At 39.6% G+C, this 26,864-nt stretch overlaps 1 protein-coding gene across 1 annotated transcript in view; it reads right to left on the reverse strand.

Moving 5' to 3' along the window:
- Positions 1 to 318: 318 nt before the first annotated feature.
- cpne8 (copine VIII) overlaps positions 319 to 26,864 on the reverse strand; it is a 91,239-nt gene continuing 64,693 nt past the window's right edge. The window contains exons 12-20 of the mRNA XM_063001864.1: positions 22,421 to 22,474; positions 19,649 to 19,710; positions 13,202 to 13,248; positions 12,678 to 12,859; positions 6,938 to 7,065; positions 5,264 to 5,366; positions 2,410 to 2,467; positions 613 to 686; positions 319 to 528 (exon numbers count right to left, since the gene is read on the reverse strand). Of these exons, the coding sequence (XP_062857934.1) occupies positions 319 to 528; positions 613 to 686; positions 2,410 to 2,467; positions 5,264 to 5,366; positions 6,938 to 7,065; positions 12,678 to 12,859; positions 13,202 to 13,248; positions 19,649 to 19,710; positions 22,421 to 22,474 (918 nt within the window). The remainder of the gene's footprint in view (positions 529 to 612; positions 687 to 2,409; positions 2,468 to 5,263; positions 5,367 to 6,937; positions 7,066 to 12,677; positions 12,860 to 13,201; positions 13,249 to 19,648; positions 19,711 to 22,420; positions 22,475 to 26,864) is intronic.

Below are 26,864 nucleotides of genomic sequence, written 5' to 3' on the forward strand. Positions count from 1 at the left end.
TTGCTGATAGCTCAGTCTGTAGTTAAAAAATGTAGTAGAGCGAGAATGAACCAGGCATAATGTTTCTAGCATGAGCTTGCTAGTCTCTCAGGAAGATTTCTAAAACTTCTCTCACTTCATTAAACGACTCTATGAGAAGAATGGAGAGAAATGCCAGCTTCAGCAGAAGCTTTAAGCACAAGTCCCTGTAGGCTTACTACCAGCTATCCAGCTACATTATAATGCAGTTTAGAAAGCCCAAGACTCGACCCAGTGGACTACTTAGAAAAGACAGTAAAGCACAGATGTGGCAACCTGCCATGATTGTCATGCTCTCCATCAGATCAGTGTCTGTAGTGAGTCTGCATGGTGGGACAGTACTGCAAGTGGTTTAGAAATATAAGCAGATGTCTGGCTCGGTTTGATGCCTCTGGTTCTCATGTAGTGCAGGAACTGATCTGGAATTTCAGCCAGCACATCTTTAGCCAGACGGGCCATGCTGAGAATGTGGTTTCCCCTGGGGTTGATATAGTCTCGAAAAGGAACAAACTACACAAAGAGATAAAAAATAAATAGACACAGAGACACACTAGGGAAAGACTAATTTTAAGCAAGACAGTGCACAGAGTGTACCTGTACAATATCTCTCTCAGCAAACCTTCCTCTTGAGGAAATTCTCACTTCATCACCGTCCAATTCAACCATTTCTATTAAACAAAGCATAATGAATTAAAGAAAATGTAATCTATAGAGAAAGCTTGCACAATTGCATGATTCACAGACACTACCATACAAAATGACCAACAATAATACTGTCATTTTTTATAATTATTGAAATTTTATGTGAATTCTGACTATTTGTTACCACAATAAAAGTCATGTTTAGTGAGGGTTTGTATCAAGTGAACGCAAGGAAATCATCTTTAAGCACTTTTATTTAAGTGATGTACTACAGTACATGTATTTCATTTTAAATGTACAGTCATATTTATTTAACTTAGACATAGCTACTATCAGGATATCAGCCATAACATTAAAACCACCTCCTTGTTTCTACACTCACTGTCCATTTTATCAGCTCCACTTACCATATAGAAGCACTTTGAAGTTCTACAATTACTGACTGTAGTCCATCTGTTTCTCTACATGTTTTGTTAGCCAACTTTCATGCTGTTCTTCAATGGTCAGGACTCTCCCAGGACGACTACGGAGCAGGTATTATTTAGGTGGTGGATCATTTTCAGCACTGCAGTGACACTGACATGGTGGTGGTGTGTTAGTGTGTGTTGCGCTGGTATGAGTGGATAAGACACAGCAGTGCTGATGGAGTATTTAAACACCTCACTGTCACTGCTGGACTGAGAATAGTCCACCAACCAAAAATATCCAGCCAACAGTACCACCTCATTCTCAAGGTCTAGAAGATGACCAACTCAAACAGCAGCAATAGATGAGCGATCGTCTCTGACTTTACATCTACAAGGTGGACCAACTAGGTAAGAGTGTCTAATAGAGTGGACAGTGAGTGGACACGGTATTTAAAAACTCCAGCAGCGCTGCTGTGTCTGATCCACTCATACCAGCACAACACACACTAACACACCACCAGCATGTCAGTGTCACTGCAGTGCTGAGAATGATCCACCACCTAAATAATACCTGCTCTGTGGGGGTCCTGACCATTGAAGAACAGCATGAAAGGGGGCTAACAAAGCATGTAGAGAAACAGATGAACTACAGTCAGTAATTGTAGAACTACAAAGTGCTTCTATATGGTAAGTGGAGCTGATAAAATGGACAGTGTGTGTAGAAACAAGGAGGTGGTTTTAATGTTATGGCTGATTGGTGTATATGTGTACAATACAACAAAATTTATTCAGAGTGCAGGGGGCAGCCATTGTACAACACCCTTGGAGCCAGGAGGGTTAAAGGCCATGCTCAAGGGTCCAAAAGTGGCTGCACAACTTGATTCTGGAGTCTGGATTCAATCCACAACCTTCAGTTTCACTAGGCTATCACTGTCCCCACAACTCTTTAATTATTCCGCTTAGGTCTTTGACTGCTTTAGTCTCATCAAATTTCCCAATGTAATAGAACAAAAAAGTTGAGAAAATCTGTGAAAAAAAAGCTAAATCTTCTTTATGCTTTGTTGCAGATGCATTTTTATTATTTGCCAGTAAATGTTTGTGGCAAAATGTTAGATTTATCTCATTTTAAACAAGAATATTTGTTGGTAAATGTGATTGTTTTTCTGTAGTATTCATGATTTACACAGTATGCATAAACCATACTGTGAGCTCCAATGTTAAAGCAATTTTGGCTGCATATTGAAAGAACACAGTAGTGTGTTCATCAAAATTGTAAGCATACTGTGATTGTATTTGTTGAGTTTACAAACATAAATTCCTGAAACTGTAAAAATGATCTTACCATCAAATTCAGCTGATCCAACTCCGACTATTATTATTGACATTGGAAGACAGGAGGCCTTAAAAAAAAGAAAAGAAAAAAAACTAATCATGAATATACAGTAGGCCCAAGCATGGCTTATATGTGTAGAAAAAAGCGTGATTTTGTAACATCTTGTTACATTGTGCTCAGAGATACATGACACTACTAGGCTGTCTGGCAATGATATGGTCCAAAAAGTTAAGCAAACTCATTAAAATAAAAGTATAAGCAGCTCCAAGATATTAACTGGATTGGATGAGATGCAGGTATGCCGACTAATTTTATATAACTTTTTTTTGGGTTAGAGCTTGAAGGCCCTTTCCTCTTCAATGCCAAGCACTTCTGGTTTTGAAAATCCCATTTTAGTGTAGTCATGGTTGAATGTTTTGCTGAATGATAAATGGATGCAATTTATATCCTGATTGTTTTTATGATTTCTTTATGATCCTGTTTGTCTTGTGTTTTCCCCTTAAAGGCACAAATACTTTCTCTGAGCACAAATGATTTCTAACCTAATTCAGCCTGCTATCATTATTCATTTGGAAAGTCATCACACCCACTGCCAGGCACAGGAAAGTTGTTTTTGCTTTAAACATATTACCTAGAAACAAGCTGCATTAGCTCTTATTCATCAAAGATGCATTAAAAACAAGAGCGGATTTGAATGCATATAATCAAACACAGTGGATTCTAAAAGTATTCCGACCCCTTGACGTTTTGCAGATTTTATTGTGTTGTGGATTTAAAATGAACATGTTCACACATCAATCAACATTTAATTACCCATAATAACATGTCTAACATGTTTAATGGGTTAATTAATCAAAAATCAAAAGCTAATATCTTCTGTTCACAAAAGTATGTACACATGTTATTCAATACTTATAGAAACTCCTTAAGATTCTATTTCTGCATATTTTACTTTATATAGTCATATTCAATTGCCCATATATACTGTATATATATATCACTCCTCACTTCTCTTACTGAGGAAGGTCATACCTGACACATGCATCCAACATGTGTGTAGTGTCTTTACACCTGCCTGAGATAAGTTCACACTGAGAGAAGTATTGTGTATGGAGAGTCGCGCACTGATCTCCATTATTTCCCATCTGTGTACAGGCGCCCTCAAACAGCCAGCAGAGGCCACAGTTGCAGGAGTAATCTGATAGCAGAGTTGAGATTCAAACTTTAGAGCTCGAGATCTCAGTAGTGGTGGGCTAGAGAATTCAACTGCTGCACCACTAAAGTGCCCCTCTTCACAGATATTTGGTGGGGTTACTGTCTGGTCATTGGTTAGGCTACTTAAGGACACTCCAGGGGTGTGTTCGAAAACCTAGGGAGCTGCCTTGCTGTCTTACTGCCTACATAGGCAGCTGCCTCAGTAGAGAGGATTCTAATAAGTAAATGACTTATAAGGCAGGTTATTCGAACGCACTACTTAGACAGCGATTCCATCGGGTTTCGCTTACAAAGCCAACACAGTTAGCATCTTGCTCTTCAAACCAATGGGATGGGTGGCACAGTACGCTAGCATGTCAACTAACATCTCCTTCCGTGTACCAAAAACGGTTAAATTGGCTGACAAGCTTGAATTTGCAAATAAATGACACTTGTGCAAGTTTATACAAGTTAAAAATCAATAATAATTTATTTACGTTTGAAAATAACTCTCCTCACCGTCAGCCATGTTTTTTTATTTTTCTGTGAGAGAAGAGCTGCCGCACTGAATGCTGGGATTGCCTTGATCACTAAGGATCACTCGTTCTTGAGTCAAAATAACATTGAAATTTTAAGATGCCTTACTAGACAGCTTATTAAGGCATCTAGGATTTCAAACAGCCCCATTCTCGGGAGCACACGTAGGATGACGTAAAATGCTGTCTATGTAGAGAGCTCACTAGCTTTTTAAACACACCACAGGACACTAAATTCACATTAAAGTCACTGTTGTGTTTAAAAATGAACTGTCACTCTGAGTCTGAGTTTGTGTCCACTCTGAAGGATTTTTTTTTAAGTGTATTCATAAATATAGGTTTATTCAACTGTCACTCAGTTCTTACAAGTCTTCTTGTCCCTGCTGCTAAGAATGATGCTACCACCTCCATGTTTTACCATATGGATTGTACTAGCCAGGGGATGTGCAGTGCCTGTTTAATGGCAGACATAGTGCTTGTTGTTCTGCACAAAGAGTGAATTTTTTGTCTCATGTTGGCAGTGTCCTTTACATGCTGCTTAGCAAACTTCAAGCAGGCTGTCATATGCCAGTTACTCAACAGTGGCTCCCAACCTGACCCACAGTCATAAATGCCTGAATTATGGAGTGCTGTTGAGATGGTTGTCCATCCAATAGGTCCTCCAAAATGTTGTCATTATGGGTGAATAAGTGTAAAGTGCAAAATTAAATCCACTATAAAGTGTGCAAAAAGTCAAAAAGTCTGACTACTTTCTGACTCCATTGTAAGCAGTCAGGTAGTACTGCGTTAATAACAGCTCTGATTTAAGCATACTGGATGATTTAGCTTTAGGTGTACACAGTATAATGTACCATTCACCCTTACTCATATTTATTTATCCTTGGCCAAATATTAATAACAATAATAATAATAAAAAAATGAAAATATGTTTGATAATTTAAACACACATTTACACACGTCAACCAGATGAGCTAAGTTTTGTGTGCCAACGATGAAAATAATGATACTGGTATACCAAAGCTAAAAATAATAATCTGCTTTTGATGCACAACATACAGTAAATGCATTTAATATTGTACAAACTAAAGTGATGGCAGGAAGCTGAAACATTTTTAGACTTTCCAAGCACTTACATTTACAATGGATTCCTTGGTCTGAGCCATGTCAGAGATGACTCCATCAGAAATGATGAGTAAAATGAAGTACTCTGAGCCATCCTTAACTAACGATGCATACCTGGAAAACAGAGAGTCCATAAAAAGTACAATTGAGATCAAATGTTTACATAGACATGTCTATAAAAAATACAGTCATTGCTTGCAATTACTAAATGGAATTGTGTTTTTTCACATGTTCTTTTATATATTTGTTGTGGGTTTTCTATAAATATGTGCATATGAAAATATCCTAACAGATTTATTAATTTGTTGGTGTGGTAAATTATATAACAACTTTGTAGCATGGAATACTAAATCCTCATTAATAATTATGATTGGGCTACCTTTACAGCACCTATTATACTGAGCCAAACTGTCACCTCTTGCTGAACAAAAACTTGTCAGGAGGGTCAAATGTAATTCTGAAATCACCAAACAATCGGTTTGGTATAAATGAGAAGGAACACAGATGTCCACAGGTCAAGAGTGAAACGAGCTTTCCATCAGGAGAAAAGGTCAACCCCAACAAAACTGTACCTATAGTATGGTGAAGGTAGTATTATGCAATCTAGGGCTATCTTGTTGACAGCTGAACTGATTTACATTTACATTTTCAGCATTAAGCAGATGCTTTTATTCAAAGCCACTTGTGACAGTACATTGTCTGAGCAATTGAGATAAGGGCCTTGCTCAAGGGCCCAACAGTGGGAACCTGGTGTGGTGGGGCTTGAACCAGCAACCTTTTGATTACTAGTCCAGTACCTTAACCACTAGGCTACAACTGCCCAACTGCCCAGAACTGATGTATTGCAGAAAGTGGATTTAAATACCTGTTTAAATAATGTTATGAGGGAGAAATTCTGAAAGAAACCAGACAATTCACATGTGCTTTGAGGACCTGGAGAAGGGATATATTTATGCTATTAAACAGACGCCTTTATCCAAAGCAACTTAAATTACAGTTACAGTATACAGTCTGAGCAATTAAGGGTTAAGGGCCCAACAGCAGCAACCTGGCAGTGATGGGGTTCGAACCAGCAACTTTCTGATTACTAGCCCAGTACCTTAACCACTAGGCTACAGCTTGCCCATAAACATTATTCTTGCACCTTGACATGTAAAAGATACCAAGAGTATGGGGTACCTGTTTATTGCTTCTGTGTAAGTGTATTAAGACTTGTGTCTTCATTTAAAGTTGTTTACTGTCATGGTTGGACTGGATCAAGTGTGTGTCTTGTCTTTATTCTAGAATGTACAAAATATTTTGTAATATTTATGTATAGAATATCAAGTTTAGTTAGGGTTGTAAAGGTATCCGGTATGGAGAATTGGAGACTACATCTCTGTTATTTGCTGTCCTGGATGTTTTGGTGCTGAGTATAAAGACGCTGAGGTTCTATTAATTTTTGACATTACTGTTAATACAACAATGACAATTTACCAGTATATTATATTTGAAGGAAAATCTTACTTATAAACGTCCATAAGTTTAAACAACATACAAGACTATTGAATTTCAAGAAACATCATCAGTTTGCTTGCAGTAAAGCAGCCAAGTATCAGTGTGTTGGTGTGTGCAGTATGGAGAAGTACAGCTGCTGGCTTAATGTAATCAGTGGCTGGTGTTTGAGCCACCTGTGCTGCACCTACCTTGCTACATGATTAATAACTGGTGAGAAATACGTGGGACCGTAGAGACGCACGCTCTTCAGACTCTGGTAATACGCCTGGATTACTCCCTCTATACCGCTACAATATGGGTTTTCTGGGTTCCCATTCTAAACACAGAAACACAAACATAGTGTAGTTATCAGTACATAACAGTTTACTGTATAGTGAGTATAAGCAGATAGTGCTACATGACTTACTAAAATGCTAAGTGTGGCCTTTATGTGTAAAAAGTCTAATTATTAATATTCAGACATACACCAACCAGGCATAACATTATGACCACTGACAGGTAAAGTAAATAACACTGATTATCTCTTCATCACGGCACCTGTTAGTGGGTGGGATATATTAGGCAGCAAGTGAACATTTTATCCTCAAAGTTGATGTGTTAGAAGCAGGAAGAAAGGGCAAGCGTAAGGATTTGAGCAAGTTTGACAAGGGCCAAATTGTGATGGCTAGACGACTGGGTCAGTGCATCTCCAAAACTGCAGCTCTTGTGGGTTGTCAGTATCTATCAAAAGTGGTCCAAGGAAGGAACAGTGGTAAACCGGCAACAGGGTCATGGGCGGCCAAAGCTCATTGATGCACATGGGGAGTGAAGGCTGGCCTGTGTGGTCCGATACAACAGACGAGTTACTGTAGCTCAAATTGCTGAAGAAGTTAATGCTGGTTCTGATAGAAAGGTGTCAGAATACACAGTGCATCACAGTTTGTTGCATATGGGGCTGCATAGCGGACCAGTCAGGGTGCCCATGCTGACCCCTGTCCACCGCCGAAAGCGGCAACAATGGGCACGTGAGCATCAGTACTGGACCATGGAGCAATGGAAGAAGGTGGCCTGGTCTGATGAATGACGTTTTCTTTTACATCACGTGGGTGGCCAGATGCATGTGCATCGTTTACCTGGGGAACACATGGCACCAGGATGCACTATGGGAAGAAGGCAAGCCGACGGAGGCAGTGTGATGCTTTGGGCAATGTTCTGCTGGGAAATCTTGGGTCCTGCCATCCATGTGGACGTTACTTTGACACGTTCCACCTACCTAAACATTTTTGCAGACCATACACTCAAAAGGGGGACATCACAATATTAGCAAGGTGGTCATAATGTTATGCCTTATCGGTGTATATTCAGGCAACTGGAAAATTAGGAAGTATATATATATTTTGTAAAGTGTATATAAGATCTCTGGAAAGTTCATAGAGGGTTCTTCACTACTTTCATTCTGCTGGCTTAACATCAGAGCTGTGCACTCAAGTAGGTTATATTTGCCATGCTTAGCTAAAAAAGTAAAGCCAGTGTGTGTAATTCCTGCTTGAGGGAAGCTATGTTAGGAAACAGTAGGCAGCTGTTGGCCTTAAATTCCCTTTAGGACCTATAGAATGATGATGAATGCAGACTTTATATGTTAAGGTTGCACATTTTATAACACCTAACCACCATTTTTGGCTCTTAAATACAGTCAGACGTTAGTTTCTGCCCATATATCATGGACATGTACGGTATGCCATTAAAGCATTGATGGTTTAATAATGTTTAAATTTTGTCTTTTATTAATTTATTTCATTTTTTAAATCAATAATTTGACAGTCTTCGAATCTTTGTGATCAAATTGTGGGAGGGCATAGATCTAGCAAGGGTATAACATCTAAGGCTTTGAGTGTTTCCAGGACCTAAGTGGCCTTAATAATTTTTAAATAGAAGAAGCTTGGCACAGTCTCAACCCCTCTCAAAGTTGGCCAAATTCTGCATCCTGGAGAGAAGGGCCTTGGCCAGGAAGGCAGAAGGGAACACAATGATTGGTGCTCTGGTAGAACTTTCTCAATCCACTTCATATTTAGAAAATGCTAAATAAACCTAAATTTGGGACAAATTGCAGACAAAGAAAGAATGTGTTCCAATCACGCACTAAAATATAAAAAACAAACAACTATACAAAGAGAGAGCAACGATTTGCAAATCATTTCCCCCCCTTACATGTTTTCAAATGAAAACAGTACAAAAACAATCTAGTTAATGTTTTAACCAACCAACTGTAAACACATAAATGATAATTCTTCAGTGTGTTCTAACATGGTTATAACTAGGGCTGGCACAAATCACTGGATCGGATATCGGAAGGAAAAAAACATGTAATCCGATCCGATACTGTTGCTTAATATAAATAACACTTTATGTAAATAAGGACATTCAGAAATAAAAACACACTGATCTACTTAAACTTTTAGCATTTTAAAAAATCATCTACTACTGCCACAACTAAAAACACTATTTTACGGCATGTCGTCCAAAGTGTCTACAATTGGAAGATGTGGATGTCAAACACAATGGACCAATTAGAATTGAGGCAGTGTTTGGTTGAGACTTTTCGTTAAAGTTCTGTCACGTTTTTAAATCATTAAAAACCAAAGCACGCTTATTAAAAAACCCTGCTGGATTTTGAAGAGGACATCTGTGGCTAAACGGGAAACGGTGTAGTTTGTTTTATTTCATAACACTAATTGATTAATCGTTGAGGATGTGAGAGATCTCCAAGCCGGGACAAGATAGATACATTTGTTTATTTTTTATTATTTAATTGTTTCATTTTTATTGTTTATAAATAATATTTTTTATTATTTATTTTATAATTTTTTCGCTGCCTCTTTAAGGTGTAGACTTGAGAGTTGACAGATCTAGAATTTTATATTGAAATTATAATTTATTTGTTAAATACAGATAAAGTTGCACTTTAAATTTTATTTTAAATGTTTGTACGGTGCTGTTAAACAAGAAAAAATGCTGCTAAATGTTCTGAGAGAAAAAGTGAAAATAAAAACAGCAGTTTTGCATAAGTGTGATGTTGTAGGTTCTGTATTTATTCCTTTAGAATATTTGTTTCACAGTCTGAGCATTGTTATTTAGATAGCGAGTTTAACCATGGTGCAATGAGACATGTATTATTACTGCTTAGTTGTTTGAGAGAAGAAATAACAGTATCGAATTGGTATCGGTATCGGCAGATACTCAATTTGCAGTATCTGTATCGGTATCAGCAGATATTCAATTTGCAGTATCTGTATCGGTATCGGCAAATACTCAATTTGCAGTATCTGTATCGGTATCGGACATAAAAAAGTGGTATCGTGCCAGCCCTAGTTGTAACCACAACGTTCTGTAAGCATTTGTGATCTGAGCATCCAAACAGTTGTAGTTGTTGTGGTAAAAGTGGATATTTTTTAAATTATGTAACTTTAGCTGTTCAGCCAGTTTTTGTACTTCACAATGAGCCGTTTTCAGTTGAAGATGCTTGCTTTTGAACTTTGCATTGGTATTAATCAGGGTGGTCTTTTTCCTCTTTGACCAAGAGAACAAGGCACCCATTATTTCCAAAAACAAATCAAAATACGGACTCTACTTTGTCCTACCCTTTAGGTACTTACAACCCCAAATAAAGATGGGCCAGTATGGAAAATGCAAACATCTTAACTTTTTTTAGAATGTGTTGCAGGCCTGAATTTACTGAGTTTAATGTAAATTAACAAATGAATTAAAGTTGTCAAGACAAAATATGAAATATATTGGGTTCATACTGTCTGCAGTGAAATAACAGTCAATGCAAAAAACACAATTTTTTTAAATTTATGTTTTCCATACTGTCCCAACTTCTTCATGATTTAGGGTTGTAGATTTTTTCAGATTCTCTAAACCCTTAATAATCTTGTAATAATATTGACTAATTTACAGTGTATCACAAAAGTGAGTACACCCATCACATTTCTGCAAATATTTCATTATATCTTTTCATGGGACAATACTATAGACATGAAACTTGGATATAACTTAGAGTAGTCAGTGTACAGCTTGTATAGCAGTGTAGATTTACTGTCTTCTGAAAATAACTCAACACACAGCCATTAATGTCTAAATAGCTGGCAACATAAGTGAGTACACCCCACAGTGAACATGTCCAAATTGTGCCCAAATGTGTCATTGTCCCTTCCTGGTGTCATGTGTCAAGGTCCCAGGTGTAAATGGGGAGCAGGGCTGTTAAATTTGGTGTTTTGGGTACAATTCTCTCATACTGGCCACTGGATATTCAACATGGCACCTCATGGCAAAGAACTCTCTGAGGATGTGAGAAATAGAATTGTTGCTCTCTACAAAGATGGCCTGGGCTATAAGAAGATTGCTAACACCCTGAAACTGAGCTACAGCATGGTGGCCAAGGTCATACAGCGGTTTTCCAGGACAGGTTCCACTCAGAACAGGCTTCGCCAGGGTCGACCAAAGAAGTTGAGTCCACGTGTTTGGCGTCATATCCAGAGGTTGGCTTTAAACAATAGACACATGAGTGCTGCCAGCATTGCTGCAGAGGTTGAAGACGTGGGAGGTCAGCCTGTCAGTGCTCAGACCATACGCCGCACACTGCATCAACTCGGTCTGCATGGTCGTCATCCCAGAAGGAAGCTGACGCACAAGAAAGCCCGCAAACAGTTTGCTGAAGACAGGCAGTCCAAGAACATGGATTACTGGAATGCCCTGTGGTCTGACGAGACCAAGATAAACTTGTTTGGCTCAGATGGTGTCCAGCATGTGTGGCGGCGCCCTGGTGAGAAGTACCAAGACAACTGTATCTTGCCTACAGTCAAGCATGGTGGTGGTAGCATCATGGTCTTGGGCTGCATGAGTGTTGCTGGCACTGGGGAGCTGCAGTTCATTGAGGGAAACATGAATTCCAACATGTACTGTGACATTCTGAAACAGAGCATGATCCCCTCCCTTCGAAAACTGGGCCTCATGGCAGTTTTCCAACAGGATAACGACCCCAAACACAACCTCCAAGATGACAACTGCCTTGCTGAGGAAGCTGAAGGTAAAGGTGATGGACTAAACCCAATTGAGCACCTGTGGCGCATCCTTAAGTGGAAGGTGGAGGAGTTCAAGGTGTCTAACATCCACCAGCTCCGTGATGTCATCATGGAGGAGTGGAAGAGGATTCCAGTAGCAACCTGTGCAGCTCTGGTGAATTCCATGCCCAGGAGGGTTAAGGCAGTGCTGGATAATAATGGTGGTCACACAAAATATTGACACTTTGGGCACAATTTGGACATGTTCACTGTGGGGTGTACTCACTTATGTTGCCAGCCATTTAGACATTAATGGCTGTGTGTTGAGTTATTTTCAGAAGACAGTAAATATACACTGCTATACAAGTTGTACACTGACTACTCTAAGTTATATCCAAGTTTTATTTCTATAGTGTTGTCCCATGAAAAGATATAATAAAATATTTGCAGAAATGTGAGGGGTGTACTCACTTTTGTGATACACTGTACATGTGAAAGGTTCCAAAATGGGTGTTTTAATGATTCTGCAAATTTCCCAGTCTTACATTGCCCCTAAGTGCAGGCATTAAACTAATAATGGAAATAAAATTTCTGTATAATTATTCAGCAAAAAACATGAAACATCTCGTTAATTAAATATATGTAAAATAAAGTTTAGAAATAACCTACTGGTTTTATTTGAACTTAGCTACTGTCCCAATTTCTCAAGTATCTTTTTATTGCACTTTTAATCAGCCTGATTTATACCATTACTATTGATTACCATTTGATAAAACAACCTTTAACTTTCTTATTTTAAGATACTTTACATTCTCCTTCCATGCATTAAAGACTGTTAAAGATCTGAAAAGTCCTCAGTATTTGATTCCACCTATACAGATTTACTCACCAAGGCAAATTCGTGTGATACCATGCCATCAGGAGGCAACTTTGCTCCAAACCCCAGTGCAGGGAACATTTTATCAGTGTCATAGTCTTGAATGATCTCGCCCACGGCTCTCAAAGCCATGGCATAGGCGTTAAGCTGGTATGGGTTTATGTAGTGAAGAGAGGTAGGCTGAGACGGATTTCCTGTCCACAAATGGAAAAGAACACAAAAAAAAGAGATAAAACAGTATTGTTAACATAATGGATAGTGAGCATTCTCTTCTGATTTCCTGACTTTCTTACATGACTAATCTTATGGGTTCTTTACCACAGTAGATGTCCAATTTAATGATTTTTTCTTATTGTTGTTTCAGTGAGACTTTAAAATAATGTATATATTTCTTTAATAGCAAGTACTAAGCAGTTAAGAACATTTTTACATAAAAATACAATGTGAAGAACATGTCTGAAAAAGCCTATGATAACATTCAATCACCACATGAAAGCATTTCATTACAGAATAATCTTGCAGGAACATAAGCTCACCATTTGATGCAGTAAAATCGATTGCCACTGTGAAATTAATCTGAGTGCTGCAAAAGAATAAAGTGAGAGCTTGTGTGAGATCTATTGTTCATGATAACAGCTCATTAACAAACACACAATAACAGGGACACAGTGTTACTGAGGTAAATTATTACTCTGGCAGTTTGTTTGCTTGGTTTATTTTTGTCTGTAATCATCTCCAGAATTTGGCTGAAGTTGCTTTAAATAGATTTAGCAATGAAAATGCTGCAGTACTTGCTCTTCACAGTAAAGATTTTATGCATTTATGATTTACCCAACTTTTTAAGATATCTCTATATTTGTAGCATCTGTTATCTTATGGCTTTCACATTCATTTCACAAACATTAACTCTTTACTTATTTTAACTGTTAAAAAAAAATACACACACGTGCATACACAAAATCTTAAATACGTTTGTATAGAATGTATAGACATGTCTAGCAAAGATAAATTATTAAAAGAAATTGTGGTCAAGTACATTCTGTTTGCTTTAATTACCCTGGAGATGTGTCTAGAACTCAAGTGGAGTCACCCATTGCAATCTGAATTGATTGGACATAGTGTGAAAAGACACACTGTCAGAACAAAAGCATGACAAAAGACATGAAGTCCAAAGAACTGTCTGTGAATCCCTGTGATCAAATTGTGGCAAAGCAAAGATCAGGACAGGATAATATATAATATCTAATGCTCTGAGTTTTTAGAACCACAATGGCCTAAATAATTTTTAAAGAAACTACCTAGGAAGGCACAACCTTGAGCCTTCTTATGGTTGGCCACTCAGCAACACTGGAAATCTGGGCAAGAGGGGTCTTGGTCAGAGGGGTCATGGAAAGAATAAAGCCAATGGTCACTGTAAAAGGATGCCAAAATCCTGTGCAGAGATAGGAGAACCTGTGCATTTATGAGTAAACAGAAGAATTTACCTGGCTATTACCATCCCTGCAGTAAAAGCTGGCGGTTATGCTATGGGGATAACCACCAGCTATGGTGATAAAGCAGCAGAAACAGGGAGTATGAATGATAAAGACCTTATTGATGGATACAGTAACCACATATATGAACATACTTAAAAAAAAACCTTCTCCAGAGCACACACAATCTCATACTGGGCAACAGTTCAACATGGCAAAGACTCAAAGCATATAGACAATAAACAACTGCAGTGGTTTTGGGGTAAGTTCCTGAATGTCCTTGATAGGCCCAGCCAAGCCCATCGAACATCTGTGGAGAGACCTGAAGATGACTGTTTACACATTCTTGCCATCCAATGTTTGAGCTAGAGGACATACAGTGTATCACAAAAGTGAGTACACCCCTCACATTTCTGCAGATATTTAAGTATATCTTTTCATGGGACAACACTGACAAAATGACACTTTGACACAATGAAAAGTAGTCTGTGTGCAGCTTATATAACAGTGTAAATTTATTCTTCCCTCAAAATAACTCAATATACAGCCATTAATGTCTAAACCACCGGCAACAAAAGTGAGTACACCCCTTAGTGAAAGTTCCTGAAGTGTCAATATTTTGTGTGGCCATCATTATTTCCCAGAACTGCCTTAACTCTCCTGGGCATGGAGTTTACCAGAGCTTCACAGGTTGCCACTGGAATGCTTTTCCACTCCTCCATGACGACATCACGGAGCTGGCGGATATTCGAGACTTTGCGCTCCTCCACCTTCCGCTTGAGGATGCCCCAAAGATTTTCTATTGGGTTTAGGTCTGGAGACATGCTTGGCCAGTCCATCACCTTTACCCTCAGCCTCTTCAATAAAGCAGTGGTCGTCTTAGAGGTGTGTTTGGGGTCATTATCATGCTGGAACACTGCCCTGCGACCCAGTTTCCGGAGGGAGGGGATCATGCTCTGCTTCAGTATTTCACAGTACATATTGGAGTTCATGTGTCCCTCAATGAAATGTAACTCCCCAACACCTGCTGCACTCATGCAGCCCCAGACCATGGCATTCCCACCACCATGCTTGACTGTAGGCATGACACACTTATCTTTGTACTCCTCACCTGATTGCCGCCACACATGCTTGAGACCATCTGAACCAAACAAATTAATCTTGGTCTCATCAGACCATAGGACATGGTTCCAGTAATCCATGTCCTTTGTTGACATGTCTTCAGCAAACTGTTTGCAGGCTTTCTTGTGTAGAGACTTCAGAAGAGGCTTCCTTCTGAGGTGACAGCCATGCAGACCAATTTGATGTAGTGTGCGGCGTATGGTCTGAGCACTGACAGGCTGACCCCCCACCTTTTCAATCTCTGCAGCAATGCTGACAGCACTCCTGCGCCTATCTTTCAAAGACAGCAGTTGGATGTGACGCTGAGCACGTGCACTCAGCTTCTTTGGACGACCAACGCGAGGTCTGTTCTGAGTGGACCCTGCTCTTTTAAAACGCTGGATGATCTTGGCCACTGTGCTGCAGCCCAGTTTCAGGGTGTTGGCAATCTTCTTGTAGCCTTGGCCATCTTCATGTAGCGCAACAATTCGTCTTTTAGGATCCTCAGAGAGTTCTTTGCCATGAGGTGCCATGTTGGAACTTTCAGTGACCAGTATGAGAGAGTGTGAGAGCTGTACTACTAAATTGAACACACCTGCTCCCTATGCACACCTGAGACCTAGTAACACTAACAAATCACATGACATTTTGGAGGGAAAATGACAAGCAGTGCTCAATTTGGACATTTAGGGGTGTAGTCTCTTAGGGGTGTACTCACTTTTGTTGCCGGTGGTTTAGACATTAATGGCTGTATATTGAGTTATTTTGAGGGAAGAATAAATTTACACTGTTATATAAGCTGCACACAGACTACTTTTCATTGTGTCAAAGTGTCATTTTGTCAGTGTTGTCCCATGAAAAGATATACTTAAATATCTGCAGAAATGTCAGGGGTGTACTCACTTTTGTGATACACTGTATGCCATAAAGCTTGGGATAAACTGCCCAAATTAATGAAGATGTACCTCTACTAAGTAATGAATAAAGGTTCTTAATACTTCTGTAAATGAGAGGTTTCAGATACCACCAAACTCAACTCTACCATAAAAACTCTAAACACTGTGTATCATAATAGTTATGCTGGTTGTCATCCACTGTAAAAGATGGTGGCGGTAGCATCAAGTTATAAGGATGCATCTTTTTTTTTAACAGCATGGACTAGCATTCTGGTCAGGACTGATTAAAAAAATTAGTGTGCCAGCCAGCCCCGGTTCTGGACTGCTTTGCTTGGGGGGGCAGTAAAACCTAATGAGGGGGCATGTTGATAGTCATGTTTTTGAAGCCAGAAATATATTCAAGGCTTGATTTGTGCATGAATGATGACAGCCAAGCTATTGATACTGGCTTAAAGTGATGTATGAGGTAAAGAAATAAAAATGCATGTTTTCGAACTTAAACTTAAAACCCAATGATTAAAAAATACATGTTGATTATGTAAATGGAGAAAAAAGATTATCTAATTGTATTTCATTTTAATACGCCCCCTTAATTAAATTGCCATTACTAATAGAACAACTCTATTTCTTGAAAGGCTTTAATACAAATTTAAGTCAAAGCTGACAAATGTACCTACACACAGACTGAGAATATTCAAACGTGGAAATAGGAATGAGTGAGAATATTTATATTATTGGGAAATTAAAATATAAAGAAAACAAAAGAATACTAATTCTGTAAAAAAAAAGTGTTTACCAGTATACCTGCCTCTCGCTCACACTAACAGAACATATACTGCCGAACTGAACTGTTTGGGGCAGTCTGCCGATTTTTATATGACTCAAAGAGCCAATCAGGAATAAGCAAGGAAATATCTTCACACTGTAAAACAAAATGCATTTTTGTGATTGGTTCAGAGATAATTTTAAAAATAGCCGTTGCTTGCATTGTGCTTGGGGGGGCAAAGACACAATTTGGGGGGGCAATGCCCCCCTCAGCCCCCCCCTAGCGCCGGCCCTGGTGCCAGCTAATGTGCTGACAAAGAGTATAGAGAGAAGTCGCAATAAGTAGGAAACCTTGCATCTTAAGCCCATCATTAAAAGAATGACAGCTCACGCTGTGACTCCATGCTCCCTCTGCAAGCCAAAATAGGTCCCAAAGAAAGGCACGTCTCCAAATGGGGTGCTCTGATAAATATGCATTTAGCATCCACTTTTTTACAGAGCCCCCTCTGCAAGGCACAGCCCCTGAAGTTCCAAAATAGCCAAAACATTTTTGGACAATATATTCTCTTGCAAAAGCTGTAAATCCCTATACCTACATTGGGGAGGGAGAGGTGGGAGAATCACCCATCCACTGCCTAGAAGCAGCACATTCCTGAACCATGGACAAGCACCCTACAGGCAGGGGCGTCGTAGTGGGGTGAAAAGTGGGACTGAGTTACCAGGGCCCCAAGTCGGGGGAGGGCCCTTGAGGAGTCTGGAATTTTATTTTCCTTTAAATATTAATATCATTTAAAGGTCACAATAAATGTTGCTAACTAATATAAATGTAATGTTGTTGGTAAATAAATCAGTTGATTGATGGATTGAATGTGTGTCCTAGCCTACATATAGTGTCTGAGGACAGGCACCCTCACCCCTTGCACGAAATGGTTTAGTCCGCCTTCACCGGGCTAGGCGCATTTAACTTGGCGTTCATTCTGCTGAAACGGCAGTGCGCGTTGTATCCGTGCTATGGAAGATGATGCCCAATAAATATAAATCCGGTTTTCAAAAAAGAAAAGACAGGCAGAAAAAAAAAAAAAAAAGAAATGTGGGGAAGCAACTGCTAACAAATTTCTTTCCCAAAAAAGGTGCGCCCAAATGTAAAAGCAAATAGCCTACATTAAATGAACTCCTGTGGTTATAAAACGCTTCAATACCACCGCGATTGTCAGTGCTAAAAACTGCATAACACAAAATCAGAAATAACATGATGCCTTATCTGTAATCTGAGGTAAACTCTAAATACTTTTTTGTTTGCAAAGCCTACCACACCATTGCAATAGTATATACTAATTCGAAAATTAATTTAATATTTATTATTGGGCCATAACGTAATTAGGCTAATAGCCTAACTTGGCTCAGTGTCATTGGTTCATAAGGATAGGCTGACAGATTAGTAGCAAAGCTAACTTGTGAAACGCATGGCACTCAGTTTCAGAAACTGTCCCAGAGGGTGATGCAGCAACAGACCTCTCATCCTCTCATACATTTCAGTGTTTAGCACTTTGTTGAAGTCTGTTTTCTTTTTGGCCTTTTTTTATGAAAAATGACTAGTGAGTCAAGTTTTGTTTATCTTTTTTTTTTTTTTTTTTTTTTTTTTTTTTTTTTTTTTTTTTTTTTAAATAAAGACTTTTTTATTAATGTGGAAATCTGAAATGGCATTTTTATTTTATGTAATAAATAGGCTACTTAATAAAAAGCTGTTCTCTTCAGTTATAGCTTGTAATCATTCTGCAAATAAAACAGAATGTGAAGTCTTGTGTGATTAGGCTATTTTAGATTAATGTGTGCTTAACTAGACTGGTAGTAAGCCCTTGTTGTTGGATAGCATTGTTAACTGCTCAGCTTTGTGAACCTCTTGCGTACAGCGGGGGCGGGGGGGTGGGGGGCTGAGAGAGACTGGGGTGAGGGGGGCCCATGGGCACTGCTTGTGCATAGGGCCCAGAATTTGGTGCTACACCCCTGCCTACAGGTGCGTAGTGGGTTGTGGAAAAATCTGGGTAAGGAAAAAAGAAAAAACTACCTTGGTGATATTTGCTGGGTTCTCAGTTGATCAGCGCTTTCTGTAACAGGGATGGACATACCTCGCTCAAGAGAGGGCGAGGCAAATCCCCACACAGATGGTACAAAAGGAAATAGAACCCATTTGCAGCTATTTAATCAAGGTAGAATAATACTGTGGCTAAAGAGCCACCAAAAAGGGGAACAAATCGCAAATAACAGTGACCAAATTATGTAAAAAAAAGTAACAAATTAAAGACCAAAACCCCAGAATTTTTGTAGCTAGCATTTTAGCACACACCAATAGGATTTACAGCTTAAATTTAGATAAAAGCATCCACGCACAAGTGTGAACATCACGTATGAAAAGAATATATCTTTAAAAACAACTATTCCTTAAGTGCTTGTTCTGCTTTTGAAGAAGCAAGTCTTGTGATAAGTACAGCACAAGCTATTTTTAGCCGGAGTTGTTATGGCATCTTTATTGTAACATAGCGTTTATCAGTGTGTGGAAAAGGCACTGAGGTAAGTGGGCAGTGTGAACTAAAAATAGCTTGCTTTGGCTCAGTGTGAATGACAGTTATTGGGTCAAGCATATTGATTGGGTTAAAACATAAAAAGTGGACAAATACAGAAAGGCAGAAATTGATTTGGACAGTCATAACAGGGCTGACATACAGTAAAAAAGAAGGAATGTCATGCTTACCCTCCTTTAATATAGTCCAAAAATGTGACCTCCACATCAATGAGGCACGACAGCAGTGTAACCTGTTGAGATGAAAATTTGGTAACACTTCCTATTTGCAGTCCTCAAAGACACCACTACACTTTCAATAAGCAATGCACATTCGCATCATTAATATCATATAAAATTCATAGCCGCTCTGATCATTTTTAAACAGTGAGCATTTGAATGGAGTTTGATAAGAATTCTGGACATGCAATCAATGTCCAAATTAATCCCAAATCAGAGCTCTGTGCAGGAGGTCTGTTCCTTTACATCAGATTTTGCTAACTATGTCTTTATGATATACTGTATATATACACACACACACCAATCAGACATAACATTATGACTACCTTCCTAATATTGTGTTGGTCCCCTTTTTGCTGCCAAAACAGCCCTGACCCGTCGAAGCATGTACTCCACTAGACCCCTGAAGGTGTGCTGTGGTATCTGGCACCAAGATGTTAGCAGCAGATCTTTTAACTCCTGTAAGTTGTGAGGTGTGGCCTCCATGAATTGGACTTGTTTGTCCAGCACATCCCACAGATGCTCGATTGGATTGAGATCTGGGAAATTTGGAGGCCAAGTCAAAACCTCAGACTCATTGTTGTGCTGCTCAAACCATTCCTGAACCATTTTTGCTTTGTGGCAGGGCGCATTACCCTGCTGAAAGAGGCCACAGCCATCAGGGAATACTGTTTCCAAAAAAGCGCGTACATGGTTTGCAACAATGCTTAGGTAGGTGGTACGTACCAAAGTAACATCCACATGGATGACAGGACCCAAGGTTTCCCAGAAGAACATTGCCCAAAGCATCACACTGCCTTACGCTAGCTTGCCTTTTTCCCATAGTGCATCCAGGGGTCAGTATGAGCACCCTGACTGGTCTGCAGCTATGCAGCCTCATACACAACAAACTGTGATGCACTTTATATTCTGACACCTTTCTATCAGAACCAGCATTAACGTCTTCAGCAATTTGAGCTACAGTAGCTCGTCTGTTGGATCACCACCAGCCTTCGCTCCCCACGTGCATCAATGAGCCTTGGCCGCCCATGACCCTGTCGCTGGTTTACCACTGTTCCTTCCTTGGACCACTTTAAATAGATACTGACCACTGCAGACCGGGAACACCCCACAAGAGCTGCAGTTTGGAGATGCTCTGACCCAGTCGTCTAGCCATCACAATTTGGCCCTTGTCAAACTGGCTCAAATCCTAACGCTCGCCCATTTGTCCTGCTTCTAACACATCAACTATGAGGATAAAATGTTCACTTGCTGCCTAATATATCCCACCCACTAACAGGCCGTGATGAAGAGATAATCAGTGTTATTTACTTCACCTGTCAGTGGTCATAATGTTATGCCTTGTCGGTGTATATTTATATAATGCCACATTTTTAAAGCTCTTAAATATCTAGACTGGCATACTTAAATAATGCAAATTAACTTTATATAGAATAAATATACATTAATAATATACACTAGTAGATCAAATTAAATGTATATTCACAAATTCAATGTGTCTAGTGCATAAACATGCTGCAGCAGTTGCTTTTGTTTTAAATGAAAATAATTCTTTTAGCATGATCATCAGAGGCAATGAGTAAGGAACATTTCGTCTTTACATGTCTTCACATTTTTTCACATTTCTTCACACATTGCTGGGAAGCTGTTTTTTATAGGCAGAGTTTGTTGGCCTTTGTAAAGGCTGTGCTTTATATTATAACATAACATTTAAAATAGGAATGCACTATTTCCAACCTAGATATGGCTTGGCCATATGGGCAATAACATATTTTGATAAAACATCTATACATGAGTAATGAAAGTCTGAATCAAACTGAAACTATAAATTATGAAATTGACATGTATGTGGTTTCCATTTGTTCAGAAAGCTGCATTTAATGACATAACTGTAACCTTTACATGTACGCCATTTAGCAGATGCATTTGTCCAAAGCAACATACAAATACAGTCCAAGCAATTGAGGGTTAAGGGCCTTGCTTAGGAGCCCAACAGCAGCAACTTGGCGGTGGTGGGGTTTGAACCAACAACATGCTAATCACTACTTGGCCACTGCCCTGAGTTAGCTTAGACTGTTAACAGCTGAGTCAGACATGATGTCAAAGGATTTGCAAATTAGCCATAGCATATTCCAGCTAAACTGCTAACCTATGGACAACCCTACTACGGACTACGGACATTATTGAAGACTAGACCGAATAACAACTCTATTATTATTATTTCTTTATTTATTGCCAGTTATAATTTTTAGTTCATTTAATTCTGTTTGTATGCTTTGTGTAAATCGTGTATTTATTTAAAGTATCCTCCAGGCCACCCAAGAAGGATGGAGGGCCCTGCTGAGTCTGGTTCCTCTCAAGGTTTCTTCCTGTAATTTTCAGGGAGTTTTTCCTTGCCACAGTCGCCCTCGGCTTGCTCATCAGGGGTTTTTGTATCTGTTGGTCCTGGATTTTGTAAAGTTGCTTTGAGACAATGTCTGTTGTAAAAAGCGCTATATAAATAAAGTTGACTTGACTTGACAACCCAAAATCCTCCCAGTCCTAGCCTAATAATGCTCTGTGCACTGCTTATGAAGACATAATGTATGACTTTTAATAAGAAGTCTTACCAATAAGGAGATTTGTTAAAACACATAGATGATCTGTTTACTCTCTTCACCATTCATTTAAAGCACTTCACCAGCATTTAAAGTAAAATAAACAGCACTTATAAACTGCACTCACGGTTCCTGAATTGTGGTATTTTTTCTTCTTCTTCTTTTTCTTCATATTTAATACCTAAAAGAAAACACCTGGCTTTTAGTCCACAGGGCTTTGCCACCTGACTTACTCTAAAAAAGCTTTCATGCCTGAACATCAAGAAGTTAAACTGAGAAGCAAGCTGCAAAAACTACAGACACAGCTGGCTGATTTTAATCACTACAGGTCATGCCAGCTAAGTCTCCTGGTACAGAAAAGTTTGACAGGTCACTGATATTTCACTGGGTGTCCATGTGCTTACCTTGCCCTCATAACAATTAAAGCCTATTTTAATTGTTAAGAACTCATCAGCATTGGCTGACATGTTGATATCTATGATTTAGTCAACCAGCACAGAACAGAAAAGCTAAAACCCATATGTACAGATATCCACTTTGAATTTGCACCCATTAGGTTTTTTCACTTTGTACTTGAGTACATAATAGCAAGTGTTGGTTTCAAATCATAAACAAATATATTCAAAACTAAAATACTATAAAAAATAGACACTATTAAAAAACTCAATTTGTAAATGTAGCATAAAAGTAAATAAGGTCCTGTCTAAAAAGAAGGCCATAATGTATTCATGCATCATATACATTCACATATCATCAACTATTAATCAATATAAGCATTTGTCTTTCTCATACAAACAAACACACACACACACACACACGCACACTGGAGGAAAGTATTGGAACACATACACATTACAACTACAGGAGCTTTGATGACCACTCCCATTCCAAATCCATAGGCATTAATATAAAGCTGGTCCCCTGTTTGCAGCTATAACAGCGTCTACTCTTCTGGGAATGCTTCCTACAAGAACTAGAAGAGTTCTAGTTCATCCCAAAGGTGTTTGATGGGCTTGAGGCCAGGGCTCCGTGTGGGCCAGTCAAGTTTTTCCACACCAAACTCACCCAACAATGCCTTTATGGAACTTGGTTTGTGCACTGGGGTACAGAAAAGGGCCTTCCCAAACTGTCCGCATAGAGTTGGAAGCAAACAATTGTCCAAAATGTCTTGGTATGCTGAAGCATTAAGATTTTCCTTCACTGGAACTGAGGGATCTAAGCTAACCCCTGGAAAACATTTCCATATTATTGTCAGACACACTGCCAGATATAGAAGCGTGATTTGTCACTCCATCAAACACGTTTCTACTGCTCCGGAGTCCAGTGGTGGTAGCTTTCCACCACTCTATTTGACAGCTTCTACGTAGCTATGGACATCTGTGTCATGAAGCTCCCGGTGCACAGTTTGTGTGCAGATGTTAATGCCAGAGGAGGTTTGGCACAATGCAGTTATTAAGTCAGCAGAGTAACTTTATGCACTATGCGCATCAGCAACCGTTTGGTGTCGTAAAAGTCGCCGTTATGGCCTTCTTATGTAGTCTCCTAAATGCATCTAGTTTTTAATAATATCACTTACAGTTGATTGGAATATGTAGGAGGAAAGAAACTTCATAAAACACACACACTCACACACTCATACACACATAAATAGCAGTGGAGTTCCTCTGTGTATCGTTCCATAGCAGCACATTTCATTCTAATGAAGATGGATAGTCGTGTCTGCAGGTTCAGATTCAATTTGTTTGGAGGCTGATTGAGGTTCTTTATCCCTCATTGCAATCTACTATCATTTTTTCTCCATGTCTAGCTCAGCCACAGTGCCATAAGCTGTTTACTTCTGAATTGTGTTGAACATTAAGTTATATGGAGATGGACTTGTAGCTTTGACATTGTCCATGCTTTTGCACAATTTAGGTTCACTCCTAGACAATGCTTTGCTCTTCTTTACTTTCTCCATGATCAGTGTGGTACATACCAACACAAAGACTCAACTGGTTGTAAGTGTGATTTATATATTGCCAGCATTGGTACCTGCCACAGATGGGTTTACGTTCAAATTTAAGGAGAATCACACAATTGAAATCCAATAATCCAATTTACCTCAATCACTTTACTGAACACCACACTACATTGTTAACACCACTAACACCCTTGGACTACACACTGGACCTATTATTTATTATTTGTCTTTTGCACATGCGCACTTTACACAAACTGTCATACATATGTATATAGTACTATGTACAGTGTATCACAAAAGTGAGTACACCCCTCACATTTCTGCAGATATTTAAGTATATCTTTTCATGGGACAACACTGACAAAATGACACTTTGACACAATGAAAAGTAGTCTGTGTGCAGCTTATATAACAGTGTAAATTTATTCTTCCCTCAAAATAACTCAATATACAGCCATTAATGTCTAAACCACCGGCAACAAAAGTGAGTACACCCCTAAGAGACTACACCCCTAAATGTCCAAATTGAGCACTGCTTGTCATTTTCCCTCCAAAATGTCATGTGATTTGTTAGTGTTACTAGGTCTCAGGTGTGCATAGGGAGCAGGTGTGTTCAATTTAGTAGTACAGCTCTCACACTCTCTCATACTGGTCACTGAAAGTTCCAACATGGCACCTCATGGCAAAGAACTCTCTGAGGATCTTAAAAGATGAATTGTTGCGCTACATGAAGATGGCCAAGGCTACAAGAAGATTGCCAACACCCTGAAACTGAGCTGCAGCACAGTGGCCAAGATCATGCAGCGTTTTAAAAGAGCAGGGTCCACTCAGAAAAGACCTCGCGTTGGTCGTCCAAAGAAGCTGAGTGCACGTGCTCAGCGTCACATCCAACTGCTGTCTTTGAAAGATAGGCGCAGGAGTGCTGTCAGCATTGCTGCAGAGATTGAAAAGGTGGGGGGTCAGCCTGTCAGTGCTCAGACCATACGCCGCACACTACATCAAATTGGTCTGCATGGCTGTTACCCCAGAAGGAAGCCTCTTCTGAAGTCTCTACACAAGAAAGCCCCCAAACAGTTTGCTGAAGACATGTCAACAAAGGACATGGATTACTGGAACCATGTCCTATGGTCTGATGAGACCAAGATTTATTTGTTTGGTTCAGATGGTCTCAAGCATGTGTGGCGGCAATCAGGTGAGGAGTACAAAGATAAGTGTGTCATGCCTACAGTCAAGCATGGTGGTGGGAATGCCATGGTCTGGGGCTGCATGAGTGCAGCAGGTGTTGGGGAGTTACATTTCATTGAGGGACACATGAACTCCAATATGTACTGTGAAATACTGAAGCAGAGCATGATCCCCTCCCTCCGGAAACTGGGTCGCAGGGCAGTGTTCCAGCATGATAATGACCCCAAACACACCTCTAAGACGACCACTGCTTTATTGAAGAGGCTGAGGGTAAAGGTGATGGACTGGCCAAGCATGTCTCCAGACCTAAACCCAATAGAACATCTTTGGGGCATCCTCAAGCGGAAGGTGGAGGAGCGCAAAGTCTCGAATATCCGCCAGCTCCGTGATGTCGTCATGGAGGAGTGGAAAAGCATTCCAGTGGCAACCTGTGAAGCTCTGGTAAACTCCATGCCCAGGAGAGTTAAGGCAGTTCTGGGAAATAATGGTGGCCACACAAAATATTGACACTTCAGGAACTTTCACTAAGGGGTGTACTCACTTTTGTTGCCGGTGGTTTAGACATTAATGGCTGTATATTGAGTTATTTTGAGGGAAGAATAAATTTACACTGTTATATAAGCTGCACACAGACTACTTTTCATTGTGTCAAAGTGTCATTTTGTCAGTGTTGTCCCATGAAAAGATATACTTAAATATCTGCAGAAATGTGAGGGGTGTACTCACTTTTGTGATACACTGTATATAGACTTAATACCATATATGTAAAAAGCTATAGTTATAATTATTATATTAATCATAGATATACAAGTGTACTGATATCTCAGTTTTTTTGCACAATGCTTCTATTTGCACTTCTGGTAGATGCTAACTGCATTTCGTTGCCTTGTACTTGTACTGAGCAATGGCATTAAAGTTGAATCTATCGGCCGCTCAGGTGGCGCAGCGGTAAAAACACTCGCTGGAACCAGAGCTGGATTACGAATACATCGTATCGAATCTCAGCTCTGCCTGCCGGCTAAGGCTGAACGGCCACATGAACACCGATTGGCCTGTTGCTCAGATATGGGCGGGACTAAGCCGGATGGGGTCTCTCTCTCTCATGACTGGTGCAATTGTGACCTCTGCTGGCTGATTGATGGCACCTGCACAGAGATGAGAAAAGAGTGCTCTCAGGGTGTGTCTCTCCGTACACAACGCTGAGCTGCACTGCACTCGTCAAAGTGTAGGTGACAAGACGCATATGGCATGCTGCCCACGTGTCGGAGGGAGCGTGGGTTAGCTTCGTTCTCCTCAATCAGAGCAGGGATCAGCATTGGTGGAGAGGAAGCATTACACAATCGGGCAATTGGACGTGCTAAAAAGGGGAGAAAAAGCATAAAAAAAGTTACGTAATGTATAATGAAAACTTGAGTTGATTAAAGTT

Source organism: Trichomycterus rosablanca, chromosome 1 (genome assembly GCF_030014385.1).
Source record: "Trichomycterus rosablanca isolate fTriRos1 chromosome 1, fTriRos1.hap1, whole genome shotgun sequence".
In the NCBI taxonomy this organism is placed as follows: Eukaryota; Metazoa; Chordata; class Actinopteri; order Siluriformes; family Trichomycteridae; genus Trichomycterus; species Trichomycterus rosablanca.